The following is a 25,244-nucleotide window of genomic DNA, read 5'->3' as shown; positions in this document are numbered from 1 at the left end:
TTGATTAAATTGAATAATTTGTGTTTACATGTTGGTCCATTAATACTCACAGACTGCAATTCCAAAGAAGACTGCCATTATAACATAATGGGTATAGGTGACACAGAAAGGGGTTGCAGCAACAGCAGCTGTACTGATTAATAAACATACATTATTGAGGAACAGCGAATCAACCCAAGGGAAATCGGCAACAAAACCACAGACTACACGTCCAATGGTATTGGTTATACCAATAATAGACAGCAGGAATGATGCTTGACTTGAATCAATATTTGAACTCTAAAGATTTATCATTATAAAGACAATTTAATTTGATAGAAGAAATATCTTGGCTATGCCAATTATTATTTAATTTTTAATGAACTATCAAAACTCACAGATTCTTTGGCATAATCTACTAAATACACAAAAGGTACATAAAGTCCAGCCATGCCAAATACGTTGCTGATACCAATTATCATAAATACAGGATCCTTAAGTAAACTTGTGTCCATCATCGAAGACAATACAGAGTTAATAGATTCTGGTAAAAATGGACAGCAACCTTCTGCAATATATAATCCACATTTTAGTCGTGTTCTTTCACCTTACAAGTAGTTAATATCAAACAGACCATCTATTTCCTCATCATCATCTTTATCATTATCCTTCATCATGGATTTTGGTAACGATAAAATACTTTGGCGATAGCTGGCAAGTGATTTTTGTGATCGGTATTCGGGCAAATTCAAAACACTACCCGAGTAAAAGATATCTTTTCTGGACATTGGACGCACAGTTTCTTTTCCTCTTATGCTTGTTTTAGATGAAGTGTATCCAATGCTGTCTGTATCCACCTATACATTTCAAAAGTAAAAACACTTTAGCTTAATTTTGATCATGTGTTCAAAAACTATATGAAATACATTTTATTTCTAAATATAGATACTATAATATGGATCCCCCGAGAGAATTGAGCGCACTGAAACTGAAACTGATAAATTCCTAATGCAAGATAACCATTCCAAGTAAATTGTGGACTTATATTCTCTCGGTTGATAGTGTATATTATATTATATTATTAATAAATAAGTTATTGAAACACTAACATTTGACCACATATCTTCGGCGTTATTGTTTTTACTACCAAGTATTGATACATTTGATAATCTTAAATGTATAGATTTACGAATATCTCCATTTGAACTGAGATTAGGTCGAGACACTTTTATCGGCCCCAAAGTAGGTCGATAACGTTCGCTGGCACTTGTTTTTCGAATACGGTCAAAAAATGGTACTGAACCATTTTTTGGTAAACCTTGAACATGAGTTGTAAATGCAGGTTGAGAAGCATTTCTTGGAATGGCGGCTTTCACTTCAGTCAACTCTCCATTTCCATTTGTTTCACCATTTTGTTCAGGTACTTCTGGTTTTGAGTTTTCTATTTTATTGTCTTTTTTATCAGACTTAAATTCTCCACTTCCAGCATTGCTAGAACTATTGCTAGATCCACTTTGTTCTGGAGCTTTCACTTCTTTAATTGTAGGTAAAACTGCCATGGTTGGTATCGGTGTCATGGGAGATCCGGTGCCACCCACCAATTCATCTAAGTTAAAACTTGAATGAACACCAGGATCAATGTTTAGTGGTAACTTTTGTCTTTTTTCTAATGACCCATCTTTAAGTTGTACTATGAAATATGATCCACCTATCGATCCGCGTTCCATTTGCATGCGCTTTTCATCTGCCATTCTTTGGAGCAATGGTTTACAGCCTTCATTTGGATATTCTAAAGGCTTCATTAAAGCACCAAATAACTAAAATAAAAATTAAATATTTAAATGCACATTTAATGGTATACAGTTAAATAAAAATAGTTCAACAGATGAATCAAGAAGAAACTTACAGCACACGACAGAATCATCCCAGCAAGTATCAAATTCGAGACTTTCCAATCAAAGTTTTTGAGAAGCATAGTGGCAAGGGGCGCAAACGCAAAGGTACCGAAACCAGAACCACATACAGCAATACCGGTGGCCAATGATCGTTTTGTTTCAAAGTAGTATCCAACACATACTACAGCTGGTAAATAGATAAGTCCAAATCCAATACCTAAAAAAACAACATTATTTTTTAAATGTGATATTTTTTTTTGAAAAGTTTATAGATCTCTGAAAGGTAATCTAAATTAATTTATATAATTTAAAGACATTTTAAAAAAACAGCTCGTTAAAACCACATGCATCCTCGTTTTACCCGACTTAATCATACTAAACCTAAATATAATATATTATACAAACTATTAAAAAATTAAATAATATTAAATAAATATTACAACACAATATAAGTATTATTTATATTAAATATAAACATGAAGGTATATTAATATCTTAATGTATATATGTATATATTTATGTATGTGTGTGTCGTGTGTGTTAATACATTATGTATAGATAAATAATAAAAGTAAAAGTTGTTTTTGACAGTTATTATTATTACTTAATGCTTATTAAATACATAAAAAAAACGGCAAACTCAATGATACGATACTTTAGTACTATATTTTTCAATCAGTGGTGATTCAAGGTTTATATAATATAGTATAATATAACAATTTAATAATATATTTATAAACTATAATTTATTTTATATCAGTGTTTGATACTCTCTGTCATATTTTGATAAATAAAGCAATTAAAATAATTTTTAATCCACTTCAACTTGGGTATATACAATTTTTTAAGTAAAAAAAAACAACAGAATAGAATAGAAAATCTTTAACACTTATCGAATATTAAGTCAGTTGGCTAATTAATACATAACTTTTGAATAGAATGAATTCCCAAAATATTGTCAAAATTGGATTAGTACGTCTAATTTTTTTAATCAAATCATCTTTGAGAAATATATAAAAAATAAATATTAGCAGTATATAAATTCTAATATTAATATTATAGTTAAAACAAAACTACATCCATACAAAGTGTGATATTCAAAATATTTCAAATGAAAGAAATTAATAGTGGTACATAACTTATTTCACTAGGACTACAATTTGTATGCATTGGTGGTTCTTTTTTTTTTTTGGTTTTCTTTTTACAAATTTGATTAGTTAAGTCCACTAATTGTTTCATACTGATGCAAATCAAAGATTTTTTCTTTGGTGAAAAACATTAAAAATGTTACGTAATTATTTAAAAGTAAGACTTATTATAACATTTTAGTTAAATAAATGACATAGTTAAATTTAAATTATAAGAAACTTCTCTTTCATTTAATGATAGTTCAGAAAATATTGGTAAATTTATAGCATATTTTACTATTTTATTGTACATAATTATTAAATTCTAAGCCTGATTATCATATATCTGACCATATTAAAACAATTATGCAAGTTAAATAAAAATTCATTCTTTATAAAATATTTGTATGTAATCTATTTATAATTATAACTTATAATTACCTACCAATAATTCTTATATTTACAGAATTATTTTATATTTAACATAAACAAACATTTTTAAAATATTAATTAATGGAAGGAAAAATTAATTATTTACAAAACTAACAAAAAAATATATCCTAATAACTGTTAAAGTTGGTCTATTATATACATCTTCCATAGACAATTTATTTTTTTTATAAACTAACAGTCTACAAATATTATTACTTATTAGTAATTTATTGGCGTACACACTAATTTATTTACTAATTAAGAAATAAGAAATAAGTTTCATTGTACATTTGAAACTGTAGAAAGAATTAAAAAAATGGTTTAAATTTAATGAAAATTATAGAATTAATGTTTTACTTTAAGTAGGTAGGTACATTTTTGGTACTTGTAGTCTCATACATAAAACATTAATTAGCCCAAACCCTCATTATCACAAATATCATTTAGCAGAACCAATTTTGGGTTATAAACTTTAGATTTGGATTTAATAAACCTTTAAAGGTAAGAATATTATCCAGGCCTATAGGCCAATTCCTCATGGTTTTTAATATTTATATTTAAAAGTGAGTTGATAGCATTTTAAAATTATAGTATTATATTTAGTTAAAACTCACTTTAAATTTTTAAATTAAAATATCAATAAAATCCTATGATGGTGCAATAAACAATATTCTCATTTTTAAGTTTGATTAGTTTGTTAGACAATTCACTCAACAAAATATGACCAGGGACAATAAATTCTGGTTTGGCGTTCACCTAATTTAGAAATTTTATAATTCAAATTCTTATCTTTAAATATTTTTATACTAAAATGTCCATGATAGTATTTCAACATTAAATAGTTAAATAATCTCAGTGCTAAATCTATGTTCAATGCAATTTAAATTATATAAATTAAGTTAGACAAACTATTTACAGAAATTTCCTAATTATGGAAACTCCTAATTGAAGTAGCCTCTTGTATACTTTTAGTATCCACCTTGACTCCTAAGTCACTGTAATTCATAACATAGGCAGAAAAACATCCTTTGTATTTAAATAATCTCACTTCTAATAATACGTATTATAAATATTATAATATTTTATTACAGGATAAATAACTTTTATGATTTAGCAAAATTTAGCAAATTTTACACTCAGCAGATTACGTTCAGCCCCGTTAATTTTAAAATTAGAGTGAATTAACCTCTTATAAAATTTAAAGGTAAGAATATTATCTAGGGCATCTCTTTGGCTTTTTGTTATATTTTAATTTTAAATTGAGTTATGAGTATTAAAAGATATATAAGCAATTTACAATTTTAAAATACTCATAATTCACTTTAAAATTAAAATATAACAAATAGCCGATGAGATGCCCTACATAATATTTGCCCTACATGATTCTTACCTTTAAATGCTACAATAGGTCAATTCAAATTTTAAAATTTTAAAATTTTAAATTAACGGGGCTAAACGTGATCTGCTGAGCGTGAAATTTGCTATGTCATTCATGTGTAAGACGGAGACAACATAATATGCAGGTGTGACGTCCTCTTAAGACTTCAGTAAATTAAATTCTAATTTTCGTGTAAAGAATGTTTAGTTTACAAATTGTGCAAGTAAATTATATTTTAATTTAACTATTAAGTATATTCTATAAATATAGCATAAATGTTCAAATTTAAAAAGTAATTCCTTTTTAATTGTCATTAAAAATTAAATATTAAGTGTGTGCGCCAAAAATATACATGATTTCTCAAAAAAATAACTTTTTTTTACTATAAATATGACAATTACATTCATACAAAATTATTTAAAATAACTTATTTTTTAATATTCAATTTTGTGTTTATAACTCTATGTTGTGATATTACCGACATATTTTTTTGTTAAATAAGGCATAAATAAAAGTAAAAAAAAAAGTACACAATATGGAAACTCGACTACGAGCATTGGAAATTTGATGAATCAAAATAAATATAAAATAATAATTGTACGAATAAAAACTTCCCTAATGACATAGGTTTTGCAATTATAAAAAAAAACTTTCAAAAATTTAAGAAAGTGAAATGTATCAAACAAATCTAATTAAATGGGGATAAAAAAAAACAAAAAAAAACAATTAATTGATACTTAAAAATTGTCCTAACGTACCTTTTGTCCTAAACAATTATTTTAACCATGGGCTAATTTTTTTTTTTTAGAGTAATCATATATATTTTTTGATATGACGATAGCTGATGTCCGTTGAGGTGGGATGTCGTACCACCTATAAACAAGGCAATGTAACATTCTTTACTCAATTAGGTTAGGTTATCACAGGCCGACAGATTACATACACGGCTAGTACATTATTAGCTGTCCGGCCACCTACATTTTGAGAGGTAGCCAGACAATATATTGTATAACTTACCACCCATAAAACCATAAGTGAGCATCAAGACATTGACGTTTGGTGATAGTGTGCTGAGCGCAAAGGCTATGGACGCGATGACACTGCCCGCCATACACACTACACGACATCCGTATTTGTTGGTTAGAGCGCTGACTATAGGACCTGAGCAACAAAAAATTATGGTTAAAAATGAATGGCATGTCGACAGTGTAATAATTTTCGTAAGAACCTGACCAAAATTTAAATTAAAAAATACATTTAAGATGAAAGTTTTGAACGTTTATCTAAAATACATCATATTATTTTATAAACAACAATGTCATTACTTTTGCCACCGCATCAACCATTTTTTTAGTATATTAAATTTTGATAATGATTTGTTCTCTATATTATATTTTGTATTACATATTTAAAAAAAAATTGATTGATTATCTGAAATAGCTTAATCACAAATTGCTCAATAGTTAATATAATATTTAACTAATGTAAATATACAATTTAGTCTCATCAAGAGGATGTCATAATATATGCGTAGTCTACTAGTTTCCATTTTACTAATACAGAACATAGAACATTTTGGACTAATCATCAAATTTAAAGTTAAAAATATCCTTGACCACAGTATTTGTTTTGAAACATGTTATAGGTATTTTAAAATTTACCAAAATATATTTACATTTTTAAAATGCTCATAACTTGCTTAAGAATTAAAATATCAAAATAATAAAACAACATTTTAATTAAAGATGACAACACAAAACATTAATAAATATAATAACAAAACGTTCAATGTTTACAACTATTGCAGTCATATACACATCAATTATGTATTTATGTCTTAAAACTTATAAGTTAGAAATATGATGGCACCAGAACTAGCAATATTATTGACATATTATTACATCAAAAAATGTTTTCATTATCTTGGCTGTAAGACTTATTATTAGACTGTTCAATGGGGTTGTCATTGTTCTATCCTACAACTTCTGTAATACTTTCTGTTAATTATAAATGTATTTATTTTTAATATTTACATTATATTAAAAGTAATCAACTGAGTATTTTACATTAACCAAGCCCCCAGCACCCCTCCCACTCATGGTTGTATTGACATTGTTATAGTTTCGATTTTAACCGGGTTTTCACGAAAACATCTCTCTAACAGAAACGACAAAACGACATACCTGCGCTGAGGTACATTCCGGAAAGGAGGCTACCGACCCAAGCAGTCTTGCCCTTGCCTTCACCGAAATAGGTGACGAACTCGCCGAGGAACACGCCAAAGGTGTAAGCGATCCCGTCCACAACCATGTTGCACATGAAGCTGGCGAACACGATGACCCAACCGTATCCGCCGTCCGGCGGTGGCGGCAGGTCATGATATTCGCAAAACGAAATTCCGTCATCATCAGTGTTCTGCACAGGCCCCATGGCCAAAGGCGGGGAGCTGGCATTTTGACGGCCTGCTTCATCGGCTCGGTCGACGGCCGAACATTCGCTTTCGGTCTGAAACGAAAGACATCATATTATAATACAGTTGATGAAACACATTATTTTAACGACACACCGTACGAAACGAATTCGCCGCGTCGACTACGTTTGTTGAGTAAAGTTATGAGGACACCACACGAATATTTGTTGTCTCCGTCTTACAAGTGCGTAACATACCAAATTTACGCTCATCAGATCGCGTTTAACTCCGTTAGTTAAAAAATTAGATTGAATCAACCTATTGTGAAACTTGATGGTAAGACCATTAACTGTGTTCATATGTTGGTTTTGTACGATAGTTCAATTTTTTAGCAAGTTATGCGTATATAATATAGCGTAAATTAAAAATGGTCATAACTCACTTAAAAATTGAACTATCGTAAACACCAACATACGGACACAGATAATGTTCTTATCATCAAGTTTCATAATATTTCGATTCTCTCTAATTTTTAAACTAACGGAGCTAAACGTAATCTGCTAAGCGTAAATTTGTTATGTTAAGCACTTGTAAGACGGAGACAACAAATATCCGTGTGGTGTCCTTTTAAGTAAATAACACAATAATTATTTTTATTATAAGCGCGGCAATTTAAAAATTTGAAGTAAAAACCTTATGGCACATATATTATAAAGTCAAATAGTTTCAATGTCATTAGGTCAAATAAATGTATATACTTTAGTTCCATTCATGTTTTCAATTTTATTATTTATATGTATTATGTGTAGTTTGCTGCTTCGACAGTCGCGTACAATTAAAAAACATTCACTGTGAATGCGAGCATCGGCGAGCTGGCGCCAAATTACTTGTAAGCACAATTTAATAACTGTCTCTTATATAGTCGAATCACGACCGTTCTTTAATTTAATATCGAAACTAAAAAAATAAAATAAAAAAACGACTTATACCACGATAATATAGCACCTAACGAATATTCTCGTCTATGCGATGTGCATTATATATTTTGAAGCATTTCGCTCGAGACATCTGTACACGATCACGAATAAGCCCTCGAAGAAGATAAGATTAATAATATAATACTTATTCCTTATAGAATACAATTCACTGCAATATTAGTAAGTACAGACATCACAACCGATTAACGCGAGTCTTAGGACATTTATACCGGTGTATATTATAACAAACGAGCCTGATAAAACGTTAAACGTTCTAAATACACGTGCATAGACAAACAATACAAGGTCGAAAAAAACCACAGGCATGGGAATTTAATACGTTGTAAACTTTTTTTTAGGATGAACGATTCGATTTTTAAAGGATATATGAAACATAATTATTATAATAATGGTATATTATAATGTAAAATACGACGGAGCTGCGGTTGAACAATAATCAAAACGTATTAGGAGTATAGACTAATATATATATTTAAAAAAAAACAATAAGATTAGCATCACATATTATTATATACCTACGATGGTAAATAATTTATAATACTACACTTAAACTTTGCGGTTTTCTTCCGATTCTGTTGTAAATATTAAATATATTATATAATATATTCCGATAATCGACACGTACGGCAATTATATCATATTATACTATATTATACTATATTATACATTACCCACTATCTCGACGCATTTAAAATATGTAGGTACCTATATTCAATATTGTATATGGCATTACAAACTATGAACGTTTAGCTCCGTATAGTACCTACATATTTTTAATCTTTTTTATTATTTTACATATTATAGTAATGTATAATAAGTGAGGATTGAGTGATTACCTAACGATATATTGCTAAGTGCTAACAGACTTACACTACAAAATTTGAAGCGGAACTATTAAGGTGGTTTGTGATGTTTAGGTTAGTTTTTATTAATTACCTTTTTTATTTATGTAATCCATATTTTCGAACCTCAAAGGCATCACAGTGCATCTTCTTAGATATTTGCGTAAATGTTTCAATAGTTTTAGAAGAATTATTTATATAGTAGCAATAAGTACCAGTATTTCGAACGTAACCAGTATATTAATATCCATTGTGTGACACAACATATCTGAAGACTGAGACAAATCTACGATGGATTTCAAACATCAGCTGTAGGCAGAATTTCATCTCATCGTTAGTGATGACTGATGAGCTTTTACTAAAATCATAATATTATTATGAAATTGGTTCAATGTAATACGCTGCACAGGCCATGACAAAAATGAAATGTGATGACTGATGATGTTATCGAACCGACACCACTGGGTATCGTGTAATTTACGACGATTTTTTAAGAAATTTAATGAATAATGATTAAAACACATCTACATCAATTAAAATTTTATCTCGAATTTTATTAATATCATCTGCCGTATTAATCACACAAATCGAAAACAGAACAATAAATAATATGTATATACTGAACGGTTTGATAAATGATAAAATATACATTGCAATGACTAAATCGAATAATATATTGTTTACCATATAACTATAACATATTTACATAATTCAAAACAATGTTTCATTACGTCGTAATAATAATGAAATAGGTGGTGCATAATTGCCATAATGGCGCACTGTTAAAATTACTACTTATATGTAGGTCAAGTATTTGTCATCTGTTAATGAATATAGTTAATTATTGTCATTTTGGAGAAAATACTGGTTTCTGGCTGTTACAGTATTACAGCCGTTAATCTAATAACAACATGATAAATATAATATAATTTAAATTTTTTACTAAAAAAAAAGATTAACAAAATATTGAAATAAAAATCCTATTCTCGAGAAGTCGAGAACAATAAATAAATTATTTTGTGCTATTATTGAGAGAAACAATAACACGATCTGTTTAACAATATAACAATAGAGATGGACAAGTTGTTTATTCAACGGTTCAATAACTTATATTGAACACATTAACGTTCATTAAATAGCAGATGATGGCATGTTTTGAATGATGTCACTCATCAAACATACTAAATTATTAACTGGAATGAAATAGCGTTTTATATGACATTTAGCACAATTTAGTGAGAACTGAAATAATCGGTATAAAATATACTCTACAGTCATACAGTATACAGTATACCAACTTTAAAACATCTTATTACCTATCTTAATTATAATTAAGTTTATGTTTAAGAGGATGTCACCGCACTATTTGTTTTTTACCTCAGGCCCACGCGCAACATAGACAAAACACATTTATGCAGAATTATTTTTCCTAAGTTTTTAAGTAATCTTAGAGTAAAATCACCCATTACCAAAAAGATAGAGAATAATATTTTTGAGGGAATGACATATTGATTTGTTTAAATATTGTCTCAAAACAATTTAAACATAATTTAAATGTACAACAATTATTTGTTTATTTTTAAAGTCGAATACAATGTCAAATAACAATAAAATGTAAAATCGATATGTCATTCCCTCAAAAATATTATTATCTATCTTTTTTGTAATGAGGGATTTTACTCTGAGATTACTTAAAAACATAGAAAAAATGATTCTGCGTAAATGCGTTCTGTCTATGTTGCGCGTGTGCCAGAGAGAGAAAACAAATAGTGCGCTGACATCCTCTTAAAGCATATAAGTAGTATAATATAGTAACGTGTTTTTATGTGAATTTTCAGTTATTTGATTAAAATTTTTATTCAATGGGTTTCACGACTTATAACGAACAATACTAAAATATATTCGTTTTTCACAGTAAAGTTACAACTAATGCGTAAATAATGACGTTTGGTTTTGTACGCACTTACCTAATGGCATGTGTGGCTAATTGTATTTTTATGATTGTCTGGGTTTATAATCTATCTACGTGAATATTTTCGTCGAAACTTGGTGACTATGAACATTTTTTTACATTAGACGGATTTTTAAACATCAATTGTCAACAAATATTCCGAGTGTTATAATATATATTTTATTAATATTGTATATTATACAAACATTATTAATTATTATGAAATAATATGATGTTTAGATCTTATGAAAATAATTTGCCTATCGACTTGTGACAAATCTGTTAAAATTGTGTTCAAATAATATATTCAGGACCTAAAAAATATATAATAACATGACTGTTAGACGATTGATTGATTGAATGATTCAAAAACATAAAGTTTTAGGTTTTTAAAACTAAGAAACATTTTACTGCCACTTAAAGACCCATAGATAAACAATATATGTACACTTCCCTAGAAAAAATAATATAATTCACTTAAATTATTATAATTTATTATTTGATCGACGCTTACATAAAAAACACATGTAACACGGATTAATCGTTCCAATAATTAAAAATTAAAGTACCTAAGATAGGTATGCATAAACAATTGACAATTCTTAAGACAAACAATAATTTATCATTCATTAAGCACGCGTAATTTTTTTTTTTTTTAATAAATCCCTCATAAATCTAAGCCGACCGAACTAGCGCTGCACAATATTGATACGTGATAAATGTCATGTTACATATTATTAATATTATTATGCGACGATTAAGCACAAAACTCTTTACAGACAAACAAGTTCCATTGAAAAAGTCCTTGCTGATAGTGCACGCGAAACGATATAATATGCAAAACGATAAAGTGTATAATATTCGTTGTTTCGAAATCGTTATTATCATCTAATTTTAATAACCATTTTATACATGTATTATTATGTATTATGATACAGTTCTACTTTCATGTATAAATGTATAATATAGGTCCGTGGGAGTTGGTTTATTGTTTGGCATCATTTTATATTATATGGCATGGAATGCTATGCACGTATATAATAAATAATAACACAATATTCTATTTCTTTACAATAACTTCGTCGTCGGTCGGGGAAATCGAGTTACTCGCGTTGAGAAACTGCAGAAGCTAGAGTATTTTCATTATGAAATCAAATAAATACATGGGCAGCACGCAATACTAAAACTTCACGGTAATTTAACCTAAGACAAAATTGTCCACTTATCATCAACACATCACAATAACATATTATGTACACATTGGGCTCGGTTACACATTAAACATCTACTCATTTACAGTGGAAATGTTTTACACTACGAAATGCAGCAATTGAAAATGTAAATAATAATTTAATAACCATCATAACACGTGTCTGTAAAAAATCTTTTTCTACAAATATGTGTAATAAATACTAATAATTAATATAGATACACATAATAACTACAATCTATGTACACGTTGAGAATAATAAATTACTTTCAAATTTCATTTGGGTTGTAAATTGTAAGACAAATTCATTTACGGGTATCAATTATTATGATTTTGGGGCAAAATAATTTTAGTAAAATATACTTTAAACAAAAATCACGATCAATTAAAAATAAAATACCTACCTATTATTTAAGTATAAATTAGCACAAACGGGATGGGTAATTTATTTTAAATTAGGTTTCAAACTAAATTTGAAAAAAAATGTGAACATTATTGTTTTTGAAAATAAACATAAATTAATTAATTGAGCATTGGCATTGTTTGCAAAATATATTACGACATTTAATCCCGTAAAGATATATTGACTGACATACTGTGCATCGCTATTAAAATAAACTTTTTATTTTTAGAAGATTCTAATAAGGTTAATTCTAGTAAGAAACTATACCTATTATTAAATATTATTATTTGTTATGTTATAATTGAGGGTCTCAAACATTTAACATTTAAAACAATATTTATATTATAAGAAAGATTAAAAAGAAAATGTACTACAAGTACCTATAGAATTACCAACCTACCTACCTAATTATTAATGTAAATTAATGTTTGCCGGTATTCAGGTATATAAGTATAAGTTATCTCTAGCGTATAATGAATAGTTTTTAAGGTTTATCATACATTATTCAAAGGACAAACCAGTATTTTAAATGTTGACTTGTGTTTGTAATTTGTATACAATTAATTGATTTAAATTATCTGGGCACCAGCATAGAAAATAATATTATACTGAATCAAAAGGCAGTCATCAGTCATCGTGAATTATACTTGAACAAAATACAATTTAAATCAATCATAGGCAGTGTTAAAATCGAGACTAAAGAGTAACTGTATAATCGTTTTGAAACATTTAACTTTTAGAAAAAAAAATGTGCTTCTCTAGCACCGTAATGTATAAAATATTATATCGTGGCCTGTGGGTCAAACTGACAGTTAAACCTTAAACCGGTCAAGTGAAGTATCAAAATGATAGGTAGGTAAGAAAATAAATAAATTAAAAATTCATATTAAAATAATAATATTATTAAATTACGTTTTGGCAGCAACCTTGGCTAGGTATTGATCAAGCCAATAAAATGTTTCTCCTTTGAAAAATGATTCCGATTTATGAGAAAAATGTGTTTAATGTGATCAAGGACGATCATTTACAAATTTTATTTTACGAAGTTGGAACATTTTAAGACACTGACTTTTGTATATAACATATATACACATATACTTCACGCGTTTTCTTATTAATTTGTTTTATTATAGAGGCCACTTGACGTTAAACAAATCAATTTGAGTATTCTCATTGCAATCAACCGGACGCATCTTAGCCATGCCAAGGAAAACCACTAACATCGTATACCTACCGTAATCAGATAAAGTAAAAAGTATGATAGGTATATCATATTATCATTTATAGGTAAGGTACATGTACAAATAACAATGAAGACATTTTCGTTGACCTTCACAAATATAAAATCTACATATAGTTAAAGCCCACATTGATCAACGTTATCAATTAAATGAAAAACTAATCAAATTTTGCATTAAAAGTATGAAACAAAAATCCAGGGAACGTGGGAACAAATTCCGTGTTAAATTTTTTTCGGAAATAAAGTCATGATTATGTGATTGGACAACAACTGATGTTCTTTCGCTATACGGTATTTCAGTAATATCAATCGAATTTTATTAAGTTTTATTATTATTTATAACGGTTAGTGATTATCTTGCAGTTTAATATTATTGCCATATATTTATTACCTTATTCCTACCTTATTGTACCTTATACTTTATAGGTACCTATAATAAGGAATTTTGTGGGTAGGTACATTACGTATTTACCCTATAACCAAGAATCAGACTTTTGGACATAAGACATTTTAGATTACCAGTGCAAAGTCCGATTAAAAGAAATTGGTGCATTAATTTATACTCGGTATACCTAAATTTCTCTAAATGTCAGTGCAACAGAGCACCCAGATTTTTTCCTTAAATTTAAACTAATGTAGAGAAATCATTTCCAAATAAGTCTAATACGCTCAAATCTAAAGTCTAAAGCTCAAAAAAACCGTATAGTATCTACAATAAACGTTAAAATGTTAAACAATATCGCAGCAACATATAATAATATAATTTATCTTTTTCTAGGACAAGCGCAAAGAAAATTGTACAAGCACAGTCGATAAAATAATCATTATTGTCTATTGGTCTAATGGACATCAATATGGCCGATTATAAAAATTGTTTTTTATAAGTTTGTTGTATAAGTCTACAGAAATATAATATTAAATATGGGGCTGCTAAATTTGTGTGGCTAAGTGCACGTGCAGCGATTGCACATTTATAAATCTGGGTCCGTTAAATAAAATTGTTCTATGATGGTTAAACCCGCCTATAGTACTCATATACAATAAATCCTATTTAAGATATTATTTTGAACATAATATAACAGTCCAACCTCTGGACTTTTTTCCAAGTTGGTAATTTGTTGTTCGATTTTTTTTCACCAAAAAATGAAATCGGACTTTTTTCTTGGGATTCGTTATAATTCAAAATATACAACTAAAAATGGTTATTATAATATTCTAGTGTCTACATTAATTTATTTTGGAGAAGTAGGTATAATAGCTAGGAAGTCTATTATATCTATGTTTGATTATTACCAAAATAATGTTCAATAGGTAAGTTTAATTATACAAAAAAAGTTATTTTATTAGGTACACATATCTTTATGTACCACTAAACTAGTTTTATATATAATTTTAACACTTATTAAAACTTGCATAGTTCAGAGATAAACTTAATTTAATATAGCAACAATTCTTTGAAACGACATTTAAGTGTCTAAAAGTTGTAAAAAGGTTAAATAAAAATTGCAAACTGCAGTAGGTATTAGGTAATTAAAAAACTGTATTGAATGTCAGAAATACCCAGGTAGGTATATATTATTATAACAGCTAGTAGCTATACCTATACGTTAAAGAATGAAAATATATAAAATATAACAAAGCGATGCTAGAATGCTATTTATTTACAGCGATGTGTTATTTTTTAAGAATTCTATTCTTATTTGGGAAAGAATAATTATCCTCACATTTTTGCATATTTTGTTTTAAAATTAATACTATTTTAATTTAAAAACACTTTTGAATAATAGTATCACTCACGTACAAGGCTGTAATTAAAACAAATGTTTTGAGGAAGGGAACAAAATATTGTATGATGTTTAAACGATGATATAAAATCATTCTTGAAATAATAGTCAAATTTTAACACTAAAATCAGAACCTGGATCACGTAGTATTTAATATTGAGTAGGTATTTTTTTCAAAAAGCGAACGATTAATTTGCTATATACAAATCAAAAACCAAATTTTACACAACTATAACCAAAATCTGATCAAAACCCGCGCGGTGTTACTTTCGAAATTAAAATACGTAGGTTATGACAACATTACGACAACAATTATTGTTTTTCTTATAAGGGATTGGTGTCCGACGAGTATCTGCAACTACTATAGCGACATTTAGTTTTTATACATCCAGTCCCCTTTTATTCAATATTTATTTATTTATTATGAGTCGTTAACGACATGCCATATTATGCATAACATAATGATTCAATTTCTTATTTAATTTCGTTGGTACCTATAAATTTAATCATATTATACATTTGAAGCATATTCTTGGGAACGTTATCTAAGAATTAAAATAAAAAAGTGGTTTCGATCATATTGAAATTCTAAAGAATAAGGCCCAAGCTGTCACTAGCTGACAAAACGGGTTGGGTGCATATTAATTCAAACATGTATTAACTGCAACGCGATATTATTTTCGTATGTAAAATTAGTAGTCAACTATGGTTTTTTTTGAAAAATCGATAATTTATATAGGTAAACGAGATGCATAGTTTAAAACTTACATTTTTATCTACATCTATTGATCACTCACTATAGGGAACGGTAATTTTGTTACTCAAGAATGTCGAAACACTAACAGACCCGATTTGGGTCCCAGGTAAGTCGTAATAAATGATTATTGAAATTAACTCCAATACTACCTATAGGTATTGTAGTGCCTAACGTCAGCATTTTAAAAGCATATTAAATTATAATATAGAGACAACGACCAATCCATCAACCAATGGAAAAAGGATATAAATTAACATATTGTAAAATTCGATTATAAATCGCAATTTTTTAACACGACGTGTTATACATATGTGATTTAATCAAGATTAGTTCGAGGAAGTCGTACCTAGTTTATAATGGTAAGCAAACAAAAAAACCAATAACATGGAGGTATTGAATATAGATATAAACACAAATTTAATATTCTGAGTATCGACATCACTGCATTGCACACATAATACTATAAGGTAGGTATTGCATAACTGAAAAATGAGTTGCGTCATACGATTGTTTATGTGATTAAGCTTAATAATTTATCATACATTTGAAAATACATGGAATGTCTAAAACGACTTTTCAATGAAAAACAAATGATTTTCTTTACACAAATACAGACAGTACAATTTATTGTATATCGAGTGAGAAAAATAACTTACGATAATAATATATAACTATATAACTATGTATATTGTATAATATAAAGTATATAACTATGTAAATATGTACTATTAGTGTCTTATACATTTAGCAGTTCGTTTAGCAGTCAGTTCAATATATAAACTATACGATAAATTAACATGTGGCACAGTGGTTAGCTAACTAGGTTAGGTTGATATTATTTCAGAACGTAAGACAAATAAAAAATTGTAATCGATTTATATTATTTTTATTTTATCGTTACTCAATCAATTCACTTGATATAACCATACTGAACATCAATTAATTTTTTGAATTCATAAAATGTATAAGACAATACATTAAGCGTTATTGCGAACCAATTAGTAATTTGTTTATTGACAGTAGTTTATTTACAATCAATAATCACTACTTGCAATATAAAAAGAAGAAATTGTAATACTCATTCGTATCTCAAATTAATATTAACTGATCATATTATGTACCTAATAATGACGATTGAAATTGTAAAATTGTTTCCATTGGTCATTTTAATTTGTCGTGCTCTGATCATGGGTATCATAAAATCGAATACAGACGTAACCGACAAAATGTTATACCATAAATAATGAATTGTTATGAAGATTAGTTATACGTAGGTTAGTTTCGAAGAATACACAACTAATAAATATATATATATATAGGTAGGTACTTATTTGCACGTTCTTCAATACACAAATAGGTTTTCATAGTTTTTAGGAATAAAAACTAAACTAAGAATTAAAAACGATGGTAGTTGAAACCATTCTTATCTCTCGAAAACTAAAGTAATATATTATAAGTGGATTATACGAGTACAATATTTATCTACACGGGAGTATTAAATATTAATAATGCAAATAACTCATATGTACCTTATATTATAATATAAGTAGGGACTTTGAATATTTAGGCGGATGTGATTTCACCAAAAGAATAGTAAGTAAAAGTATTTTGTTCCACAGATGATGATTATTGCCTACATTAATTGTTGAATTTCCAAGTAAATGTCGATAAGGAGAATATTTTATCCATTTTATGAGTATTAGAACAAAATTAGTGTAGAACTGTTTATTGAGTTGTTTCACTAGTTCATCAGTAGTAAAGTAGTAGTAAAGTGTAATCGTACATCAATACAAATTGGGTCATTTACTTCTATATTTAATAAACGGGTGGGGTGCATTCTCATTCCTCTAAATTTATATTTTACCTGAACAGATTAAATCCAAACATGTAAATCATAATCATTCTATCTATATATTTTAATCGATAAACCAGCAACAATAATGATTTAGGTACATAAATCATCAAATTTCAGCACTAGATTATTGTAATCTTCTCTCACCTCTAAAATCTAAACGAATAACTGATTTCCTATGACTAATGCAATGATAAAATACTTAATACACATCATACTACTTACCTATAACATGTGATTCGAATTTATGTTAACTTACTGATAAGCATTGTAAGTGAAATTATTTAAACTAGAAAGAAACTACTAACTAATGATCTAATTAATACGGGCAGTTTTAAATGTAAAATACGAGGCAAAATATAACCACAAATGACAAAAAATAAATAGAATAATTAGTTAAAGATGCTTGATATATATGAATACTAGAAAAACACAGAAAAATTCTAGACTTCATTTGAGATATAGTGACGACCTGATGTGTATAGTGTATACCTATAACCGACTACTGACTAGTGATCAATGAATAAATAAGTTGGTAACGTAAACAATCCGACAATCGACTATTATTCGAATAATAATTTATGCAAAATCGGCTATTTTATATACCTAAACAAATATTTAATAGTTTGGTACATAATGTACAGATAAAAATAGTTAATAATAAAATATTATTTTTCATTTACACCAGCCAAAATCAAATCGAGCATGGACTATGGAGTTTGTTGTCCAAAAAATATAAACAGTCTAAGTCCTAAGAGCATCATAAAAAATAACAGAATGGATAGATTGAGGGATAGATGGATTAATAGTTAATGAATAGTTTCATATTTATACAATATTATATAGACAATGTACAATTTCACATATTCAATAGCAAATACCTAGGTAATACACCAAATATTTACAAAAAATCAATCGCAATTTTAATAATTTTAAATTTCAAGTACCTATCTAATAATACAAAACCTATATCTATTTCTCGCATTAGTTTTTTCTTTAAAACAGTCGATTCGTCAGTTAACTTATTTATTGAATTAATTGACATATTAGCTAATACATATTATACATCTATTAGATAGGTATACGGTTTTTTCCGAACAACAAATTATAGATGGTATTGAAAATTAGTTAGTCGTGTCCGAATTACTAGGTAGTTGAGATTAGAATTTAGAACACTACATAGATATCAAAAAAAAATATACAATTAAACAAGTTTGTTACGATTAGTAAATTAGTAATGGCTTAAGACGTTAAAAAACATATTATCACCACTCAAAGATAAATAAACTATGATAATATATATATTGATATGTTTGACGTCGCTAACTCGGGTATATACGCGCATCTTTTTGCCGATGTAATTAATGTAATCAATTCGAAACCTTTCAAAATCAAAACAGTATGTAGTAGGACAATGATCTTAATGACTTAATGAGGGACTTGAAATATAAAAGAATAAACAAAAAGGCCAGTTTTTAGTCAAAAACTCGTTAACTTCCCGTGTGGCCGCGTAACTACTGTGTACCTAAAGTGGCTAGTGTAGTCGAGGCGGTTTTTAAGTATTATACTTAGTGGTACAAGACACATAGACACCTGTATATAGTTCCACACTCACCTCAAACCATCACATCTATGACATTTTTATAAAAGTAACAGTCAACTGATAATTGAAAGAATTTAAATTTGCAACCATGATCATCATCGATTAATTTATTCAAAATTAAATATTAAATAATTATATATTGCGGTTAGCAAAAGTTCAACAAATCCCACTTTCAAATATACCTAAATATACTGATAGTGCAGTGGTCTACTGCACCAAACATTGTACAATCGAATCGCCCCTGCGTATATAATATGTACACCTACTTTTCGCGTTAACAGGACACAATACAATACCGACTAACTCCAATAGTCCAATTAATATATTTGTTTTAGTCACAAACAAAGATGATGACGAGATTGATGAGACATTACAAGACATTACTCGCTAATCCGGTAAAACCGATCAACGTTTTTTTTTCAACATATTTATAAGAAATTAAGAACAGGAAAAAAATGTAAAAAATTGACAAATTAAAAGGGGTAGTTCTATCTACAATTTATATTGGGACATTTAGACCACATCAGGGACTATACGTTATAAGAACGTTATAGTCAGTTGAATAGTCAATATTCAGTATATTAATCTTTATCTATATCATGTAATGTATATTTAAAGGAAAATAATAATAAAAAAAAATGACGATAATTAAATATTTTAAATAGGTATAAGGTAAACTTAATTATTAATAATACATCCAAGTAGCTAACAGAATGTTACAAACAAATATTGGAAACCATGTATGCACTTGTGGTCAAACCACGGGGGGGAGGGTAGATGCTAACTTTTAAGTATATACTAATATTTATAAAACTGTACCTAACCATAAATTATATTATTGATAATCAAATAGTGCATGTTAAAAAATCGGGCTCATCATCCCCCCTCCCCCTGTGACACATTTAGCCACATCACCAGATGTATTGTCTTCTTTTTCAAATACATTTCGCGGTAGTGAAAAGATATTACAGTAGGGGTAGCCCTCCCTAACGCTTTGACAACAAATTGTATTTAAAAAAAAAATAATAAGTCCTATCTAAGTAAAATCTTGAATCATTTTGGTTCAACATGATTGTTTAAAAATATTACGATTTATCAATGGTTTCGAATTTAGCGATACCGGTGGTCCCATAGCTCGACCTATATTTCAAATATCATTGATAAGCGTAATCATGGGTACCTACGCAAAAGGATTTTCAATTTGTGGATAAAATGAATCGTCATATTATATTAGCTACAAAATATTAAATAACCATTAACCACAATTAATTCAACGATAGGACAGTAGTGGTACCTATCATACTAAGAAAATATTTTAACTACATAATGAAATTTAATTTTATCGTAGGTATATCGTATATAAAAAACCCAACCACAAAGGTATTGACTAGATTACATAATCTATTCGTATAGTTTTTTTTGGATCGGCGGTAAGCCAGTACGCCGGCGTGGATAATCTGATGATAGTTGTTTTCGTCATCGTCGGTTGGATAGATCAAATAGTGTGGAACATATTATTATAACTCAGGTGTTTTCACCGTTTCGCCTCCCACCTTCCCAATGAAAGCACAACGTGAACGGCCCACTCGCGCGATAACTGTTATCACGACGCGGGCGGCGCTGAACGATCGCAAAAATGAGAAAGGTTCTTATAAATTAAACAATAAATATTTTACACACAAGGTTGTTAGTAGGTCTTGGGTACCTTTTTTACCTAGGTCCACCGGTTCTGAGTTCGGTTGCTGGCATATGCTACGCCGTCTAATTTTAGTACCCGAATCCAACGGCCAACGGACTCGGTTCGGATTGATCGGGAGCCAAAAAAAAAATCAACCTAGGTGAGCGCCCTAAATTTTGTTTTATTCAGACAACACGCACGCCCGGCGAAGATGTGGCGTGGGGAGCGGACGACAGGTCGATGCTTCTTCAGAAATCTAATCTTTCCTGGATATCGGTATCATTAGTATAGTATAATAATTGCACTGAAAACTAGAGCGATCCGCGTAGTGAAAAAAAATCTAGAAAGTAGAAACTAGAAAGGCCTCACACAGTTACGACAGTTTGTTTTGATATTATTTTATCGATAACATATCACTCTCCCTCCCCACCGACAGCAATGCTAGCGGCGGCAGTCACCGACGCGTTTTTAAACTGACCTTAGACATGGCGGCGATTGGAGACGTTACGCGTAAACGACCACGAAAATTGGATCTTGAAGTGACACAACGGCGACGGCGGCGGCGGTGTTAAGGAGGTGCAGGCAAAACAGCAACAAAAGCCGGCCGGCCGAGATGCCTGTGTAACCGGTGGCGTCGGGTGGACAGGATACACGAATGCGCGAGCCAGACACCGCCGCGTTTCAATGGCGACAGTAAGATGGCGTCGTCTGGCTCGTAGACATTTCGAACGCGCCGTATACACGGGTACGATTGTGTTCTCCGGGGTACAATAACAGTGGTACACCCTTGCGGTGTTACGACGATCGCTGTCGTATAAAGATAGCAAACGATGTACCGTCGTCGACGTCGGCGTGCCGCTCGTCCCGATGACAAACGAAATGAATCCGCGTAACAGAAACGGTTTGATTTATTTTTCAGAAATTAAAATATTAAACTATTATTGGCGGCAGCGTCGATGATCGTACACGGTGGTGGTACACTACAACAATACACAACAGAGGAACTGTGTGTGCGTGTGTGTGTGTGTGTCTGTGTGAGAGCGCGCAGTGTGCTGCGGTGGTGGTAGCGCGGCAGCCTACTCGCACGTCAAGAAACCATGGCCGACTGACGGGCACACCGACACCGCACACGGGGACGGGCCGTCGTCGGGCGACAGAAACCGTTGTGTGAACGCGTGCGCGTGTGCGTGTATACGTGTGCGTGCGTGCGTCCGCAAGCGACCGAGCCAGCGATCGGCGACACGAAACGCGCTATAGTCGCTACCGATCTCACTGGCGGTGGCGCGGTGGACCGGCGGCAGTACGCGCGGTGTACACCACTACTACACCGGTGCGGGTGCCGAGTGGGACGTGCAAGTGTGTGCAACACGGAGGACGACGTCGCCCGTCGGTGGTAGAGTGGTGACGACGGCGCCGGCGGACGCAACAGCCATATTATCTATCGGTGACGTCACGACCTAGTGCGGCATTGTGGCCGCCGTTATATGTGAACCGTCCACCGCCGTTATTATTATTTTTTATATCCCTACACATCGACCAAGTACCGACACATCGCGTTACAGAATTTATGTTACAAATTATATATTTTTAATTTATAAACATGTCTGAATTACGACGTTGTTGAGTCCGCGTTATTCCCGTTGCATCGTTTGTAATTTTCTATCGATTGTCGGCGGCGGCAGTTATTATTACCTACGACCCATGGGCGCTGCAGATAGATAAACCCGGTTGTACATTTAACGTTATAAATTTTATATTACTATTATGTATTACCCAAATTAACTCTGGGAAAAAAATTATCAATTAATACGGCACCCTGTATATTTCGGTTTTAGTTTTTAAGTATATCAGTTCACGGACATGCCGGTGGTGTACCTCGCTTTGTAGACAAATACGACCGATGTGGGAAATCTGAAGTTTGTTCGGTCCCACCCTCCATCTATCCAACGTAGTTTAAACTACTTTCTAAAACTTTTTGGTATCTGTAAGAACAATATTTTGAAATGTTCGTAAAAATCGGTCATGTAGTTTTATAAACTACAACACACACAGTACACACATCAATTGCCTTTTATTTATATAATAATAATATATAGATAGATTACGTGATATTATACATACAGCGTCGTTTTTACTAACCTCTCACCCCAAAAAAACTCCTCAAGTCCACCAAATATTTTCCTCAACTATCCTCGCAAGTATAATAAATTATGTTAATACGAGTTAATTTATATTTTTAGCCCCCCCCCCCCCACCAGATTGTATTTATAATACAACCTAAGTACCTAAAGAATGTCGGAGTGTTAGTTATAATATGCATAGGTAATAGGTAGGTACAATTACTTTATTATTACACTTGGTCGACCAAAACAACGGTGACGATTGTCCCTGCAGCTATTGCTGCAGTGTTTCAAAGGAGGGTTCACATTTTAGTGTTTGATAATTTTTGTAACGCGTCTGATCAGACTGGATATAATCCATCCCCCTCGTTACTCGACTCAAAAAATAAGTGGCACAGTCGTGCAACTAAACAGACGATGTTTTAATGTTATTATATAGGTATAGAAGTATAGTGTCTGGTCTACGCGTTGTCGTATTGTGTTTCGGTATTCGGGACGCTTCGTTCGTTTCAGACTATCACGTCCTATATTCATATTTCATAAACACCCCTTGCTGCTACCTAGTAGCACGAGCTACATTATCTGTACATGTATTTTATTTTATTTTATGTTGGTACTGAAACAGAATTGCGTCCATGCGACTGCTTACGCCTTACGAGTGTAAAAACCTATACCTACATAATTATTTCTACAAAACATGTGGGTTTAGGTAGCATTTTTGAGTGATTTTGTTCGTAATTATTCAAAAATACATGCTTACAGCAATAATTATAGTCTCAACAATTCGAATAACAAACATACATTTCGTAAAAATGTAATCAAATACCATTATAATATTATGTACATTGTTATAAGTATTTCGATATTTAACTTATAACTTTAAAATGTAGGCACCTAAAACAATTTGAATTCAAAAGGAAATTTAGTTCGAATGCTATTCATAATTAAATTAGTACAATTGAACAGCTAGTCGTGTACTATTATATAATAATATACGCATGTAGGTTAGTATTACTACGTAGGTAAATTCGTAATAGTATAAAAAAAATATTGTTGATTTCCAGATAATAAATCTAATTAGATGTTAACATTAATTAATATAAACAAACGTATAGATGTTTTTAAAAATGTTTATTTTTACCGATTTACGCAAACATGATAAATGATAATTCATAATATTGAACAAATTAAAGTTATGAATGTAGCATTGTAGCCGTATGTACAAAAAACAAATATAATGTAGGTAGGTTCGTTACTTAAATAAACAAAAAAAAAATTGGCGTTTCATAATTTCATCATTAGGATATAAATATAATAAGTAATATAAATGTTAAGAAAATGTTGAGAACCGTTGAATATTATACACAAATACAGTATACACTAACATTAATTGTTCGATATAAATTAAAATGCGTATTTTGTTTCAAATCAGTCGACATTTTTGCACGTCTTTAATTTGAAGTATTTTTAATAAGCTCTAAGCCAAATGACCATAGATTTAGACAATTTTCAGATTATTTATTAAATAATAATATAAGTAATGATTCAACTTTTCCTCCAAATATATGGGCTGCTGCTGTAGCAA

General features: G+C 30.1%; 1 protein-coding gene across 4 annotated transcripts in view; it reads right to left on the bottom strand.

Annotated features, from left to right (window-relative positions):
* LOC132948116 (monocarboxylate transporter 1) overlaps positions 1-25,244 on the bottom strand; it is a 79,470-nt gene that overhangs the window by 1,243 nt on the left and 52,983 nt on the right. For 2 of the 4 annotated variants that reach the window (XM_061018438.1, XM_061018436.1), the window contains exons 2-8: positions 6,995-7,316; positions 5,829-5,972; positions 1,886-2,091; positions 1,089-1,796; positions 614-836; positions 378-547; positions 51-279 (exon numbers count right to left, since the gene is read on the bottom strand). In XM_061018438.1, the coding sequence (XP_060874421.1) occupies positions 51-279; positions 378-547; positions 614-836; positions 1,089-1,796; positions 1,886-2,091; positions 5,829-5,972; positions 6,995-7,316 (2,002 nt within the window). Of the gene's footprint in view, positions 1-50; positions 280-377; positions 548-613; positions 837-1,088; positions 1,797-1,885; positions 2,092-5,828; positions 5,973-6,994; positions 7,317-7,979; positions 8,198-22,017; positions 22,702-25,244 lie in introns of those variants that run through there. The other 2 variants (XM_061018440.1, XM_061018439.1) reach the window with 2 other exon arrangements.

Source organism: Metopolophium dirhodum, chromosome 7 (genome assembly GCF_019925205.1).
Source record: "Metopolophium dirhodum isolate CAU chromosome 7, ASM1992520v1, whole genome shotgun sequence".
Classification (NCBI taxonomy): domain Eukaryota; kingdom Metazoa; phylum Arthropoda; class Insecta; order Hemiptera; family Aphididae; genus Metopolophium; species Metopolophium dirhodum.
Note: the sequence above shows the minus strand (reverse complement) of the source record. Positions and strands in the feature narration are given on the sequence as shown.